This window comes from Phacochoerus africanus, chromosome 15, assembly GCF_016906955.1.
Source record: "Phacochoerus africanus isolate WHEZ1 chromosome 15, ROS_Pafr_v1, whole genome shotgun sequence".
Lineage (NCBI taxonomy): Eukaryota > Metazoa > Chordata > Mammalia > Artiodactyla > Suidae > Phacochoerus > Phacochoerus africanus.
In genome coordinates this window covers 56,741,598-56,759,236 of record NC_062558.1, presented here as the reverse complement: position 1 = coordinate 56,759,236, position 17,639 = coordinate 56,741,598, and the positions used below count along the sequence as shown (strand labels likewise).

At 37.3% G+C, this 17,639-nt stretch overlaps 1 protein-coding gene across 8 annotated transcripts in view; it reads right to left on the bottom strand.

Annotated features, from left to right (window-relative positions):
* Positions 1-17,639, bottom strand: part of ARID4B (AT-rich interaction domain 4B) — a 157,253-nt gene that overhangs the window by 65,703 nt on the left and 73,911 nt on the right. For all 8 annotated transcript variants that reach the window (XR_007132442.1, XM_047762518.1, XM_047762520.1 and 5 more), the window contains exons 7-8: positions 14,414-14,505; positions 2,324-2,462 (exon numbers count right to left, since the gene is read on the bottom strand). Coding sequence is in view for 7 of the 8 variants with exons in the window: in XM_047762518.1 (XP_047618474.1) it covers positions 2,324-2,462; positions 14,414-14,505 (231 nt within the window). In the remaining variant the exon portion in view is untranslated. The remainder of the gene's footprint in view (positions 1-2,323; positions 2,463-14,413; positions 14,506-17,639) is intronic.

The following is a 17,639-nucleotide window of genomic DNA, read 5'->3' as shown; positions in this document are numbered from 1 at the left end:
TATCTTAGCAACCAGTGCTACAAATGGGATGAGATCACCCTAAAGAGATACAGAGTGATATATTCCGAACCTTGAAAAACAACATTTAAAGATTAATAAGATGAGAAATGGCAAAGTGAAAAAGAGGACTGCATGAGTCAAGGAAGCTAAGATTTCCTCCCCTTAAAATGATGGTAAATACCACCTATGTTCAGCCTCAATTACAATTAAATGAGACTATGTACTTGTGTTAATAAGGTAGCACAGTGCCTGGCCAGGGTAAATGCTCAAAACATGGTCGCTATTTACAGTTCCTAGGAGTACGAAGTTGTTCTCTAACATGAGGATGTTATCGAACACTTGTTAAAATTTACTCAGTTTATAAACACTAATTTTAAAAACAGAAATGCAAGTATTATTAATATGATTATGTCAAGACTTATTTAGAACACAATTTCTCACTCTAGTTGACAGAAATTATTCATCACTGTCCAAAAGATCTCAAATTTGTGGTGAGGATCATATATATCAATAATGCTAAGATTTAAAAAATAACAATGTGATGGCTGACAGAGCAGATTACTGACTTTTCCATACTGTAAATCTTTATAGCTTTCTCATCATCAAGGAAACTATTTAAAAATTATGGTGAGAGGAGTTTCCATTGTGGCTCAGCAATAATAAACCCAACAGGTATCCATGAGGATGTGGGTTCAACCCCCGGCCCCACACAGTGGGTTAAGGATCCAGTGCTGCCATGAGCCTTGCAGATGAGGCTGTGGCTGTGGTGTAGGCCAGCAGCTGCAGCTCCCATTGGACCCCTATCCTGGGAACTTCTATATGCTGCAGATGTAGCCCTAAAAAGACAAAAAATAAAAAGTTATGATGAGAGAATCTTTAAAACTGAAAATACCAAAGTGAACAATTTAATGTTTCTATTGTTTTAGAAAAAGACACACAAAACTTTTAAAATAAGTTTTCAAAGAAATTTTTACAAATAATCTTAGTGCTTTAGGAAGAAAGAAATGATCACATACACTGATATTTAAGTTTTCAGGTTACCATTAACCCAAAGCTTGACAAGTTACTTAACTCTTCTAACACTCAGTTTTCTTATTTCTAAAAGAGGGTAAGTAGGAGTTCCCGTCGTGGCTCAGTGGTTAACGAATCCAACTAGGAACCATGAGGCTGTGCGTTTGATCCCTGGCCTAGCTCAGTGGGTTAAGGATCCAGCATTGCCGTGAGCTGTGGTGTAGGTCATAGACGTGGCTTGGATCCTGCGTTGCTGTGGCTGTGGTATAGGCTGGCAGTTATAGCTCCAATTAGACCCCTAGCCTGGGAACCTCCACATGCCTCAAGAGCGGTCCTAGAAAAAGCAAAAAGACAAAAAATAAAAAATAAAAGAGGATAAGTAATACCTACCTCATAATCTTTATAAAGATCTTAGCATAATCCTTGCACATAACAGGTATCCAATAAATGTGGAATGGATAGAAGGATATATGCAGAGGTATAAAGAGAGCATAAAGTATTTATATTTATTAAAATAATTGCCCTCATTAGTTTTTTTTTTTGGGGGGGGGTCTTTTTTTTTTTTTTTTTGCTATTTCTTGGGCCGCTCCCGCGGCATATGGAGATTCCCAGGCTAGGGGTCCAATTGGAGCTGTAGCCACCAGCCTACGCCAGAGCCACAGCAACGCGGGATCCGAGCCGCATCTGCAACCTACACCACAGCTCACGGCAACGCCGGATCCTTAACCCATTGCGCAAGGTCAGGGATCGAACCCTCAACCTCATGGTTCCTAGTCGGATTCGTTAACCACTGCGCCACGACGGGAACTCCTCATTAGTTTTAATTATAAGAATTTACTAGGCGCTTATTTTCTGCATAACACTTAACTAAGCATTCAGGATAAAGAACAAAAAATGTACACTGCACGGGATGACAAATAGACATCACTTGTGGACAACAGCAGAAAACAAGATTCTATACTTTTGCAATCTATTTCATGGTAGATTTAGAATTTTTTAAAAGTTTGCATGAGGAATTTTTATCCAAAATTGAGCAGTGTAACATATCTAGCCTCTAAAATTATCATGACTTTTCCTCTCTTGGATGACTTCAAGAGTTCTTTGCACTCAGAAACACTTTTCAAAGTAATCCTGTGTGAACTGAATGATGCTAAAATCATTTTCCCATTTTGTATCTATGAAAAACACTAGTAAGAAAATCAAGTGTTAGGAAAAAAAAGGAAGAAAGAAGAAGAAAAAAAGAAAATCAGCTGTTTTCTTCATGAATTTTATATAGTTGAAAATTACATTCTTTTACACTGAAGTTACTCACCAATGCAGGAAACCATAGTGCTTTCTTTTTATCCAAACTAACATAATCTACACAGACAACTTTTCCTAGCAGCTCATCAATCTGTTTCCTATCATCCTCATCTTCATCACTGGAGGATGAAGAAGACTCTTCCTCTGGTCTAGGGAAAGAAAAAAGGGAGATATTTCCATTTACCTTCACAAAGAAAAAGCATACCAAGTTGATGAATACAGATATCTAGAAATCTTACCCCGTTTCCTAAAACCTACAGAATGGCTAATTTAAATTTTAAAATTGTTTTCTAAATTTCTAAAGAAGAATAAAAAAGGATACCATTAGAGGAAAGCACACCATTTTCCTAAAAATCTTTTGGCTTTATTTAGGGCTATTTTGAAAGATTAAGGGCAAGATCAGAAGAGACTAACACTGGTCCCAAATTTTCAAAAAGCTGAAGTCCCCTTATAATAAGTATCCTAGTACTACACTAAACTATACTAGATCCCACTCTCAGGTTGAAGGAATTCTAGAGATGATAACTTTACACTCCCAGTGCAAAGCTAATTTTAAAAAAGGGAAGGCAGGAGTTCCCGTTGTGGCCTAGCAGAAACGAATCTGACTAGCATCCACGAGGATGTAGGTTCGACTCCTGACCTTGCTCAGTGGGTTAAGGATCTGGCGTTGCAGTGAGCTGCAGGTTTTAGACATGGCTTGGATACCACGTTGCTGTGGTTGTAGCGTAGGCCAGCAGCTACAGCTCTGATGCAACCCCTAGCCCAGGAAGCTCCATATGCCATGGGTGCAGCCCTTAAAAAGAAAAAAAAAAAAGTACAGCTATAAATGTAATAAATTCATGGAGTATTATAAAAAATAAATTTCACCTGCAAAAAAGAAAAAAAATAGTGGGAAGGCAGATGTTTATTAATGGGGGCATCAGTGGGGGGGGAGCCAATGTGATAAGAGATCATGGTTGTTGTCCTTGATATCAAATATACACAAACTAAGTATTCATCAGATGTACAATATGGTCCTTCTGCATTATGTTAACAAACTCCTTTCAGTTACACTGTATACTGGACTAGTAAATTATAAAGATATTAGAGCAGAAACTACTCAAAAACATACAACTGATGTTAAAGTATAGCAAAAGGTTAAACTAAAAAGGAAAAAAAAAAAACCATACAAAACAAAAATTCTGAATCTGGTTCTGAGAAAGCCCACAATCAGTGGTAAAGAAAAGAGATTCTAACGACTGACTGTTCAAAATACCCAGAATAAGTAAAGATATTAAAAATTGTTAAATAAATAGACTGCAATGTATTTTCTTTTTATAAAACAGAATGACAAATATAAAAAATAAAACAAAATGACAAATATACTAAAATGAAATATATTCATCCCTTCCCTTTATACTCATTCCAATGTATTTCAATTCATATTTATATATTCCAACATAAATATAAAGAAAGCAAAAACTACTATAATGCTATTAAAAATTTTAGAATAATGGGGGAATATCAGTATTTTATTTTAATGAGCACTCAATCTAAAAATTGTCCCCTGGTAAAAAACAAAACAAATCTTCAAAGTTTGCTACTGAGTAGAACTACTTTACTTCATATGGCACTTACAGTGGTTTCACCCCTGTTTAGAAAGTAGGTAATAGATAAGGAAAAACCAATACGCCTTCATACTAGCAGGGCGTAAAACTTTACAAATAGGCATATAGCTTGGGATAGTAATGACAAACTTTACAAGTCTGATTTCTAATTGATTAGAAGAGCTTCTAAAGGGCAAGGACTATTCTCTCTTCAATTTCTTTTTTCTTTCTTTTTGTTTCTTTAGGGCCTCACCTGCTGCACATGGAAGTTTCCAGGCTAGGAGTCGAGTCGGAACTGCAGCTGACAGCCTATGCCACAGCCACAGCAATGCAGGATCCAAGCTGCGTCTGTGACTTACACCATAGCTCACAGCAACTCCAGACCCTTAACCCACTGAGCAAGGCCAGGGATCGAACCCCCATCCTCATGGATACTAATCACTACCTCTGAGCCACAATGGGAACTCCTCGTGCCACTTTCTAATGACTGGTAGTCCACCCCCAATCTTAAAACCATAATTACTGCTTTTGCAAAGTTATATAAGACTCATTCAGCTACAGTTTTATGGATGCCCTTTATGGCATTATCACTTGCAAGAGAGAAAGTCACAATGTCACAAATAACATTAACCTGCAAAACACAGAGAGAGAAAACTGGGCTTTACTTGGCTAACAAAATCATCTATAACACTATAAAAATTCTAATTCCTTTCATAAGACTTAACAAATGTGAAGACTTCAGACATGACAAAGTTACATACACAAACAAATGGACTGGCTATAAAAACCATCCATCCACCTCACACACTGTCTAGGTCCCTCCCTACAACCATTCCCCACTCATGGACTAGCTTTCCTTCCCTGCTCTCAGCTCCTCAAGTCTGCGTTCCAGTGATGCTTGTGTCTCTCTGCTGTATCAATTTTTCCATCTCTACTAGATTGAGTCCTACCAGCATACTGTTATTTCTAACAAAATGCTGTTACTTCTCTCACTTAAAAAAAAAAAAAAATCCCCTGACTTCACTCTCTCCACCAGCTACCACTACCTAATTTCTCGACTCTCCTTTGCAGAAAAAGAGGCTGGAATGCTTTATTCTGACATCTGGAAAGTCTTTCACCTCCTCTAAGTCTCTGTTTCAAATGTTACCTCAATTAGATTACCTGATCACCTTATCCAAATTTACAACCTGCTCATCCCAATTTCCCCTAACCTTACTCTTATTATTTCCCCAGCACTTACAAATATATCATACTACACAATTTACTTACTTACGTCTTTTTCTTTATCATCCATCTCCCCCCATATGAGAGAATGTAAGCTCCAAAGGCAGAGATTTTATAAATGTCTGTTTTGTTCACTGATATATCCCAAGTACCTGAACAGTGCTTGGCACAGCCTAGATGCTCAAAAAACATTTGTTGACTAAACAAATGAATTAAATAGATTTCTTTCTTTCTACTGTGGTACTTCTGATTTTTATTTCTTCTGAAATCATAAAATGTAAACGGTCAGTATAATGTATATAACCAGTATAAATCATACCATTATACCTAAGGTTCCTTTAACTTTTCCTTTTAGAGGATGTTAGCCAGCAAATTGTTTACATAAAAGATAAGTGCTCAATAAACTAATATACTAAAATAAATGAGCATCAAAAATATTTTATGAGATCAAAGACAGAAATTGATGGTAAACTCAGATTCATTTGTTTGTAAATTACTTAATTTTACCCTTGCATCACAATGAATGTCTTTATTTCACCCATGTTTTTCACTGAGTTTGAGTATGTTTTAACTGACTTTTCTGAAGCATCTTAAAAACTTTTTCCCCTATCTTGTGTTTTCTGCTTTTATTAAGAAGTCTGCATCAGTATGCACCCTGAATCAGACTGCTATAACTCAAACTAGACCTTTAAGGCCTTACTACGCTTTCACATTGCATGAGCCCTTTTTATTTTCCATTTCCTACATTTTGGGTTGTACCTTCAGATTCACATTTCCATGTCATTAATTCTGTCTTCAGTGGTGTCAAGTATGCAGTTTAACTGGTCCTTGGAGTTTTATTTTAATGATTGCATTTGTTTCATTAAGTATATCCTAATTTCCTTTAATACCTGCCTAGATTTTAAAAATCATATCCTATAGAAGGAACCAAGCAGTGCCTGTGGGTGTGCATTAAGTTTTAAATAAATGTTAATTGAACAGCATATTCTATGTAAGTAGAGCCACAAAAGTACTTACACAGCTGCTGAAAATGGAATTATCATCTACTGTCCTGCTGGTCTATATGATGCCCTATGTAGTTTCTGGACTATATCAACAAATATAATCCTCACAAGTAAAAAAAAAAGGTAAAACTAGGAGTTCCCTTGTGGCACAGTGGATTAAGGATCTGGCATGTTACTGCTGTGGCCTAGGTAGCTGCTGTGGCCCAGGTGGCTGCTGTGGCCCAGGTGGCTGCTGTGGCCCAGGTGGCTGCTGTGGTTTGGGTTTGATCCCTGGCCCAGGAACTTCCAAATGCGACGGGTGCAGCCTTCCCAAAAATGTAAAACCATTCTTAGCTTATGAAGCAGAGAATCTGCTTGTCCCCACCACCCCCTCTGGCTATACCCCAGCATGCAAAAGTTCCCAGGTCAGGGATCGAACCACAGCAGTGACCTGAGCCATAGCAGTGACAATGCCAGATTGTTAACTGCTAGATCGTCAAGGAACTCCCGAATCTGCTGGTTTTTATTTCCCTCTGACACTTGTGCCTCTGCTACAAGACATATGTTTATATAGCCACAACAAATAAAGCACTGTCTGTGAAACAACATTTGATGATGCCTCTAGAAACAAAGCTAATTACATGGGAATGTTTACCAAACAAAGAGCCAGTCACTTAAAGCTGAACACACATCACTATTAATTGTAAATTAATTGTAAATCAAGTAAAAAGAACTTTAGATAAGATGTGCCAAAGAATATCAAATGATGGGATATAAACAGAAAACCAAGGAGTTCCCTTGTGGCACAGTAGGTCAAGGCTACTGTGTCACTGAAGCACCTTGGATTGTTGCTATGGCTCAGGTTCAATCTCCGGCCTAGAAACTTCCAGATGCCACTGGCATAGACAAACAACAACAACGACAAAGAAAACTGAGCCAGGAACTCTAGAGGTTCAATCTTTGATCCTTATTCTTGCAAACAACTAATTAATCCAGTTTCAAATTTTAAACAGTAAGTTAAAAATCTGTATTAATATCAGGAAGACTGATAATGTACAGCTTCTGAGAAGTTAAAATAAATAAACATATGAATGTATATAAACTTAGCAATAAAAGGGTTTTAATTTTTTCACAATTTTGGTCAAGAAGGAAACTAGAATCAAATTCTCATATCAAAATAGTGAATTATAAAAAAAAACCTTTTGGACTTAGTAGGGCTTTTTGTAAAATTTTATGAATACACTAAAAACACTGAACACTGAATACTTTAAAAGGACTTATTTTTTTTCTGGCCATACCCATGGCATGTGCAAGTTCCCAGGATAGGGACAGAACCTGAGCCACAGTAGTAGCCCAAGCTACAGCAGTGACAATGCCGAGTCCTTAAACATTAGACCATGAGGGAACTCCTAAAAAGGCAAATTTTATATGTGAATTACATGTCATTTAAAATTTTTTTTATAAACATCTGCAGACTTGTAAAAAACAGGTACAAATCATTAGTTATTAGAAAAATCATAGCACCATCACTGAGTAGAACCTGTACCTACAAATAATCTCTACCAAAAACCATTATAAGCCTTATTATGCTTCATGCTTTTTCTGAAGGGGAAAAAAAAATAACAGCAAGTAGACTGCCTTCCTACTATAGCAGTTGCATATATACTTTTGCCGGATTACTAGAATAAACTTTTGGGGAGAGGGGACACAAATGTTTTCTATAATTTTGGGCATTCTATTCTTTAGGTAGATGAAAATGTCTGCGTACAAAGTAAGTTATAAGAGCAAAATTCACTCAAGTTATAAACTGATCAAAAGGATCAATAATTTGCTTTAAAAAAGTAAGATAGGAGTTCCCACTGTGACACAACAGGATCCGCAGCATCTCTTCAGGACCAGGATGCAGGTTCAATCCCTGGTCTGGCCCAGTGGGTTAAAGGATCCAGTGTTGCCACACTTGTGGTGAAGGTTGTAACTGCAGCTTGGATCTGATTCCTGGCCTGGGAACTCTATCTATTGTGGGGCGGCCAAAAAAGAAAGAAAAAAAATTAAGCTAGAAAATGATAGTCTTTTAAAAAGAAAATATCTTACTATATGAGGATTAATATTATATTAGGATTAAAAGCAGAATATAAAAAAAACAATTGAAGGAAGGTGTCAAAAATAATCAATTTGGGGCCAACTAGTTTATGGATTAAGAGTTGCTAACAGAGGCATTCGGTTGTGGCTCAGAGAAAATGAATCTGACTAGCATCCATGAGGATGCAGGTTCAATCCCCGGCCTCACTCAGTGGGTTAAGGATCTGGTGTTGCCATGAGCTGTGGTGTAGGTCATAGACGCAGCTTAGATACTGCATTGCTGTGGCTGTGGTGTAGGCCAGTGGCTACAGTTCTGATTCGACCCCTAGCCTGGGAACCTCTATATGCTGTGGTTGGGGCCCTAAAAAGACATTAAAAAAAAAAAAAAAGAGTTTCTAAAAGAAAACAAAGGTAGTTATATATCAGTGTAACAGTGGCATCCAGGGAATCCTAGGAGGAGATAATCTTATTTTTTTTGGCCATGCCCATAGCATACAGAAGTTCCCACCCAGGTCAGGGATCAAACCCACAACACAGCAGTGATCCAAGCCACAGCACTGATGATGCCAGGTCCCTAACCGCTAGCCTACCAGAAAACTCCAGAGATAACCTCATTTATCTTTGTACAAATTTTAAATGGCAACCAGAGAACCATTATGAAGACATTTTTGAGCTGAGTAATGGAAAAGGAAGTGAAAGTCAGATAAATGAACTTAAGATCCAGGTCCTAGACTTTGTTGTAGAAAATCACTCTGAAGAAAGGAGAGAAAGAACTTTGAGGGAGTGTAATTTAAGGAGTTACGCGTTTTAAACTGTGGTACTTGCCTGTGGTGCTTACACACCAAGGCTTAAAGCACTGAGCAAGACAATTACGATGTCTCTTGGCAGTGAGACTGACTGCAACAGTTAGGGGGAAGGAAGAGCAAGGAAAGTAAGATTACAGACAAGCAGAGCTTCATTTCCTATACTAGTAATTCTCAACCTTTCGTCTGTCTTCATACTTCACTCATGTAAAAACAACATCCCAAAAGCAGATCTTTCATTACACACGGAGATTCTCAATAGGAAAATCACTAACTCAGAATATTTGCTAGAGCCTTCAGAAAGCAAAGATCAACTTGCTTAGTGACAAAAAGCATACTTTTTCCTCATATTCAGGAAAGGGAAACCTCAGCTAAGAAACATAACAGACATTTTAATAGACCATAACTTTTGGTCATTTTTTAGATCAATCTATGAGATATTAAATTTGTTTTTACACTTCCACATGACATTTATAGAAAGGTAAAATATGTCAATATCATATACAATTTGTTTCAAAATTGTGGGAATATTGTTTTAAAATTCATATAATATAGCCAAAAACAATACTTCCTGTCAGAAAGAAATACAAATAGGCAGAATTTTTACAAATACATAAACTCATTTTTATGTAAATGAAATCATGTTATGTACTGGTATTTCATGAAAGTTTAATTTAACATACAATGATGATATCTAGTACTTACATAATAATTACTACATTAAACCCTTTAAAGATATGAATTCATTTTATCTTTGCAACAACTGTAAGAGACAGGTAATACTATTGTCTCAATTTTATAGATGAGAAAATTGAGGCATGAAAAGACTAAGGATCCTGCCCAAGGTCACACAGTAAAGAAGTGGCAGAAGCAAGACTAAACCTGTGTCATCTTGTTCCACAGTTCACACACTTAACTAAGCCACCCTGCCTCTCTCAAGAGCTAGAGGAGTGGAAAATCCTCACTAATGAAATAATTTTATATTAAATACACCTCACCTTACTGTACTGACATCATCAATCATGGTTAATTAAGAGTTGACTACAAAGCTATGGGAAGGGTCTAATGATCAATGGTAGATAGAATTTTAACTCAATTGAAATCATTAATTTTCAGAGATATCAAAAGATTCAACTTATAACTGTTTTAGTGAATATTTGATGACAATGTAACAGCCCTCTGAAAAACCCAAAAAATATTAGATCACAATAACATCTAGTAATCACAATAAGACTCTTTCTTTCATACTAATAATGCCACTGGACATTTTTCACTTATTTTCCTTTCTGGCTAGAACACTCAAAAAAAAATTTTTTTTTTTTTTGGCTACACCTCTGGCATGTTCCTAGGCCAGGGACTGAACCCATGCTGCAGTTGTGGTCTGCACCATAGCTGGGGTAACGCCAGATCCATAACCTGCTGTACCATAAGGCAACTTCCAGAACACTCAAATTTTAAATATAATACAAAGTAAATAATAGTTACAACCTGAATATCCTAAAAATAGTCAAGTCACCAGAAAGCTATACAACAAGTAAGAGAAATTACTCACCCAGGAATAGCTAAAACATTTTCTAAAAGATTCAGAGAATTAGGAAAGAAAAAAATGCATGCCCCAAATCACTAGCAGGAAAATAAGCAATATTAAATATTTTTTCAATGCAAGAAGTAGTCTTTTAATTTCCTCCCTCAAATGAGTCATTATTTATTTATTGTTAAAACTAATTTGGAAAGTAACCATGGCACTCTAAATGAAAAAAGAATCAATCAATTGAATGGGAAAAGACCTATGGAACACACGTTACTTCAAGTCCTGGTCCTTTCCTTCCTGTGTTCCTTGGATTATCTACTGTCTCTGAGGCCAATTTCCCCAATTTTTAAAAAAATTTAATTTTAATGGTTTTTTTTTTGGGGGGGGGGGGGGGTGTTGTTTTTTTCTTTTCTCTTTAAGGGCCGCACCCGTGGCATGTGGAGGTTCCCAGGCTAGGGGTCCAATCAGAGCCACAGCTGCTGGCCTACGCCACAGTCACAGCAACATCAGATTCAAGCCGCCGTCTGCAACCTACACCACAGCTCATAGCAACACTGGATCCTTAACCCACTGAGTGAGGCCAGGGATCGAACCCACAACCGCATGGTTCCTAGTCAGCTTCGTTTCCACTATGCCATGACAGGAGCACCTAAAAATTTAATTTTAATGAAGTATAGTTGATTTACAATGTTGTGTTTCCCCAATTATTTTCCTCCTTTTTACGCCCCTACCTGTAGCATATGGAAGTTCCCCATTTAGGGATGGAATCAGAGGTGTACCTGTGGCCTATGCCATAGCCACCGCAACAGCAACAGCAACATTGGATCTGAACAGCCTCTGACACCTATGCCACAGTTTACAGCAATGCCGGATCCTTAACCCACTGAGCCAGGCCAAGGATCGAACCCACATCCTCACAGAGACAACATCAGGGTCTTAACCCACAGAACCACAATGGGAACTGTTCCTACTATATTTAATAGGGGTAAAAATAATACCTTCTTAAGTTTGCTTTAAAGCTAAAATTAAGCAATATGAGAGATAGTGCTTACCCAATTTTTAATCTCCAAAGCTTAACCATTATTAGATTTAATATCTGATTATATATTTTTAATTTTTTTTAATTTAATTTTTTTTTACTTTTTAGGGCACACTTGTGGCATATAGAGGTTCTCGGGCTAGGGGTTGAATGAGAGCTGTAGCCGCCGGCCTATGCCACAGCCACAGCAAGGTCACATCTGAGCTGTGTCTGCAACCTACACCACAACTCAGGACAATGCTGCCGGATCCCTGGCCCACTGAGCTAAGCCAAGGATCGAACTTGGGTCCTCATGGATACCAGTCAGGTTTGTTTCTAATGAGCCATGACGGGAAATCCTGATTCTATATTTTGAAAGATAGTATTTATCTACAGTAAGAATTTCAATAATTCAACTCTATATTCTTAACAACTACTCTGACTTAGGCACATTAAAATTTATAAAAATTTTATCCAAGTGAAATATTCAAAATTGTTTTTAAACAATTTTTTTTGTCTTTAAACAATTTAAGATCCAAAAAATTAATTAAAAATAATATTCTCCTGCCCCATCCTTTCAATTTTCTTCTATTCCATGGAGGCAACTACTCTTAACTGAGAGTTAATACTTAATCTCTAATAAATATTCTTTTTTTTTTTTTTTGTCTTTTTGCCATTTCTTGGGCCGCTCCCTCGGCATATGGAGGTTCCCAGGCTAGGGGTCAAATTGGAGCTGTAGCCATGGGCCTACGCCAGAGCCACAGCAACAAGGGATCCAAGCTGCATCTGCAACCTACACCACAGCTCACGGCAACACTGGATCATCAACCCACTGAGCAAGGGCAGGGACGGAACCCGCAACCTCACAGTTCCTAGTTGGATTCATTAACCACTGTGCCATGATGGGAACTCCTCTAAGAAATATTCCTATACTGCTATTTCTTTATACATTTTACACATTATTCTATCATTATGAGGACTTAACTTTTATATTTAAGCCACCTCCCAACCTATATTCTCTCTCTCTCTCTCTTTTTTCTTTTTGTCTTTTTACCTTTTCTAGGGCTGCTCCCTCGGCATATGGAGGTTCCCAGACTAGGGGTCTAATCAGAGCTGTAGCCACCGGGCTACGCCAGAGCTGCAGCAATGCCAGATCCGAGCCGCGTCTGCAACCCACACCACAGCTCACAGCAACATTGGATTGTTTAATCCACCAAGGGAGGCCAGGGATCGAACCCGCAACCTCATAGTTCCTAGTTGGATTCGTTAACCACTGCGCCACAACGGGAACTCTGCAACCTATATTCTACAAATAGTTTTCCTTTCTTACATTCTTTTTCAGGGAGTAACTACCTGCCTTTTGTTATTTTTTTCTCTATTTGTTATCATCAGAGTTTAATTCCCTCCCAATGTTCCATTATATTAGATAATCAAGTCCTCCTTTTAACAGAAATTTCCATTCCTCTATTTTGCATTCTACTGACTACTAGTATCTAGTGCTGCTATTGAAAAAGACTAATGCTATTCTGTTTCTCACTCCTTTGCAATAAATTATTTTTCTTTCTGCAACTGTCTAAATACTGTTCCCTTAGGTTTTTTTTTGTTTTGTTTTGTTTTGTTTTTGCTTTTTTAGGGCCACACCTGCTATATATGGAAGTTCCCAGGCTAGGGGTCCAATCAGAGCTGCAGCTGCTGGCCCACACCACAGCCACAGCAACACAATCCAACCCATGTCTTCAACCTACACCACAGCCCACGGCAACATCTGATGCTTAGCCCACTGAGTGACGCCAGGGATTGAATCCACATCCTCATGGATACTAGTAGGGTTGGTTACCACTAAGCCACAATGGAAACACCCATGTTCCTTAAGTTCTGATGACCTGAAACTTCATGACTCTTTGATCCTATGATCCTCTTTAATTTAAAGCCTTTTGGAGCCTAGGCACATTTCACTAAACGTAATTTGTTAAATACGTAGAAATGTGTGTCACACCTACAAGAAGATGAAAAAATAATTAAGACAGTTTCGCTGTCAGGAAGATTAAAATTATTAGGAAGGGAAAACAAACACTACAATGATAATAACAGATGAAATATTGTCTATGACATCACATAAACGTAAAGAATTTAGAGGATTCAAAGAGAAAATCATGTCTGTTTTTAAGGAAAGAGTAGGGAGGCACAAAATGGTTCACATAAAGGTGGGAGCATTTCTGGTGGAGAACTGAAAAATTAGTGAGACAGTAGAATGGAACAGTGACATTCAAGACAGAAAAACACCAGCATGAATAAAAAGCATGATATCAGGAAAGTAAAGGATGTACTACTCAAGAAATAGCGACTAATTCTATATTGACAATTAGCATCAAGAAACATGTAAGAAGAGGGAGTTCCTGTCGTGGTGCAGTGGAAAGGAATCCCACTAGGAACCATGAGGTTTCAGGTTTGATCCCTGGCCTCGTTCAGTGGGTTAAGGATCTGGCATTGCTGTGAGCTGTGGTGTAGGTCGCAGATGTGGCTCGGATCTGGTGTTGCTGTGGCTCTGCCGTAGGCTGGTGGCTGTAGCTTCGATTGGACCCCTAGCCTGGGAACCTCCATATGCCATGGATGCAGCCCTAAAAGGACAAAAGACAAAAAAGAAAGAAAGAAAGAAAAAGAAACAGGTAAGAAGAAATGGGAGGCAGATAAATAACACAGCTGTAAAGGTTGGCTGAGCATGGAGAATGTCAAGCACCCATTACAAGAAGTGTGAAATTACTCTGTTATTCCATTAGCACTTTTGCAAATTACAATTTAAAATTAATAACTATTAAAACAATACCAGAAGGAGAAATGAATTCAGGTTGAACTAACAGTTATGAAAATGGACTTACATATGATTAGATCTTCTTCCTCTATTTGTTTTCTTTCCTATGACTGGAGTGCCAAAATGTTCAGGGTTGGTGAGTGGGAGCTGGTCTAATGTCTGTGGGTAGGAACATAAACCCATCAAAAGTTATTAGGTTGCAAGTTCTTTTTTAATTTTTAAATCAAATCAGTTAAAGAATATGCTTAGATTTTTGAGATTTAAAACTTCCCCAAGGGGGGAGACTTCCCCCAAGGAAGATTAAAATACAATTTCCCTAAGGATAGAAAAATTTTGTTTCAAAGATTTAGAGTAAAGATGAATGAGTCCATTACTAGAAGGGAAAAAAAAGTGAAAAGAAATTTATTATCTATTTGAAGGCTGATAGACTTCTAAGAACGATTAAAATACAAAACAAAATAAATACAACTCAGTGGAAACAGAGATTTGAGAGATAAGAAACCTATAGTTAAGTACTTAACCCCTAGATTGGGACCAGCTGTAGTTTAAGTTTTTTTTTGCATATAGGGAATCATAATCTATAAAACAGAATTCTTAGTAAGAGTAACAAAATTATCAGGACAAGCATCAGCTGCTTGAAAAAAAGGCTTCAGAGAAGCTATATTATTACTTTGCAAACATTTTCTGCGATAAAACTTTTTTTAAAGAAAATGTAAAAATTAGTTTTTCTACATTTAATATTTTATTTTCTGTTCCTTTTTAATCTGCAACATCTAGTATTGTGCTTGGTATGAAGACAATAATCAACAAATTAACATTTCTTTCTTATTATCAACTGACAGCTCATGTCAATCTTGTCCCTCACCACATTCGAAAATAATGATTTTTGAGGAAAAAATTGGTTGTTGGTTACAAGCAGAAAGAAAAAAAGATTTTAGAATCTCTTTCTCAGTATCAGAGACTTCTTGGATTTTTCTTATGATTATTTCCTGAAAAGGTTTTATTTTCTAAAAAGTTAAGGTATCAATCTGAAAATGTTATCCCAATTAACCTAATTCTTTGAATATCAATTTTGATAATATACTCACTTTTTCTGCACCTTAAAGATTTACCACAGTTGCTATTCCTTTTATCCATCCAATAGAACTTTTGCTATTACAGATACTTTTATGAATATAAGAGGAACTAAAGATGCGTAAAACTGTCACAATGAGAGTAAGGAACTACTCATGATAAAGACTTCTGAAACTTACAAACAAGACTATTATATGAAAGGGTGTCTGTCAGCTTAAAGATGAGATATCTAAATACAAACTAAACACTAATATTTAAAAGAAAAATTTTGACTTTTATTTTTTAAACAGATAATTTTGTTAAAACAATAATGAACTAAAACATGAAAGAGGGAAGCATATTAACAATATATTTTGCATAATTTGTTAGAATATATGTAAACACATTTAAGGTATATAGATACATATTTATCCAACAACAAAGAATACAGTATAGGAAAAAGGTATGAGCCATAAAGCATTAATTAAAAATTGATTCCTTGAAATGATAGACAAAAATCTTAACTTGCATAGGGCTAAAAACTTAATCTTTCAAATTCAGCTTATAAGTCAGGCATTAAAAATATCTGAAGGCAAAAATTGGCCCAAATACAATACATGCCAGACAAAAACTCTTCAGAAGTCATTTGTCATTACACCTAATATGCTTCCCAAAGAGCAATAATTTCAAAGTATTATAGTTGGTAAACAGGGTAAATAAATTAATTTAGCTTTACTTTCTGTCAAGCTAACAAAACAATTAAATGTCCCTCCTCCTTCCCTAAAATTAAGGCTACTCTCTTGAAAGCAGAGATTTCTATTAAGTATTGTGATTTCTATTTTAAGCAACTGACATTTCACTTGTTAAAGAATATATCAAGGGAGTTCCCATTGTGGCTGAGCAGTAATGAACCCAACTAGGCTATATGAGGATGCAGGTTGCTCAGCGAGTTAAGGATCCACCACTGCCATGATGTGTAGGTCACAGACTTGGCTCACATCCCTTGTTGCTATAGCTGTGGTATAGGCGGGCGGCTACAGCTCTGATTCAATCCTTACCCTGGGAACTTCCATATGCTGTGGGTGGGGCCCTAAAAAAATAGGAAAAAGAAAGAAAGAAAATATCCAGGACTTCTGAAGAGTCATCTAGGAATCATATACAGGCATTCTCAAACAATAATCACGCCCTTGTATAATAAAAAAATAGAAAAATAAGGAGTTCCTGTCATGGGGCAGTGCAAAGGAAACCGACTAGGAACCATGAGGTTGCAGGTTCGATCCCTGGCCTTGCTCAGTGGGTTAAGGATCCAGTGCTGCCGTGAGCTGTGGTATAGGTTGCACACACAGCTCGGATCCTGCGTTGCTGCGGCTATGCTGTGGCATAGGCTGGCAGCTGTAGCTCCCATTAGACCCCTGGCTTGGGAACCTCCATATGCCTTGGGTGTGGCCCTAAAAACAAAAAGCAAAAAAATCATAAAAATAAAAATAAGAACTAGAAAAATAAGAATATCTCTGTCCTTGGCCTCAACCCTGGAAAGCTGGAGTACCTTTATTTCATGTGACAGGTAAGAGTAAGGGAAGGGTAGAATCTGTCTTGTCTTATACTTAAAGAGCAAAACTAGAGACTCCTGGCTATATTAAAGACTCAAAGAAAATTCCAGAGGCCTGGGGAAAACATGCCCAAAGAACTGTTACCTAAAATGGGCTGCAGGTAACATGGAGGAAACATGGAGCAGGGATTTTATCTAACTTTCTTTAGTTTTTTTTCTTTTTTTCTTTTTTCTTTTCAGGGCTGTACATGTGGCATATGGAAGTTCCCAGGCAAGGGGTCGAATGGAAGCTACAGCTGCCAGCCTATGCCACACCCACCACAATGCAGGAACCAAGCCATGTCTGCAACCTACACCACAGCTCACAGCAATGTCAGGTCCTCAACTCACTGAGTGAGGCCAGGGACTGAACTCACATCCTCATGGATACTAGTCAGGTTCCTAACCCTATGCGCAACAACGGACACTCCTAAACTTTCTTTAGTTTTCAACTGCACGTAGTAAATGCACCGAAAGGATACCAGATGATTAGGCAATTTTCGGATAATATTCAAATTAGGAATGCACTATAGTCATCCTTAAGAGTATCTACAGTCTATAGATTCTATAAAATAGAACACTCTAATAGATAGCAGGAAATAGGCAACATCATAAGTTGGTTACGGCTAGAACCAGTGATTTTGGTGTCTGA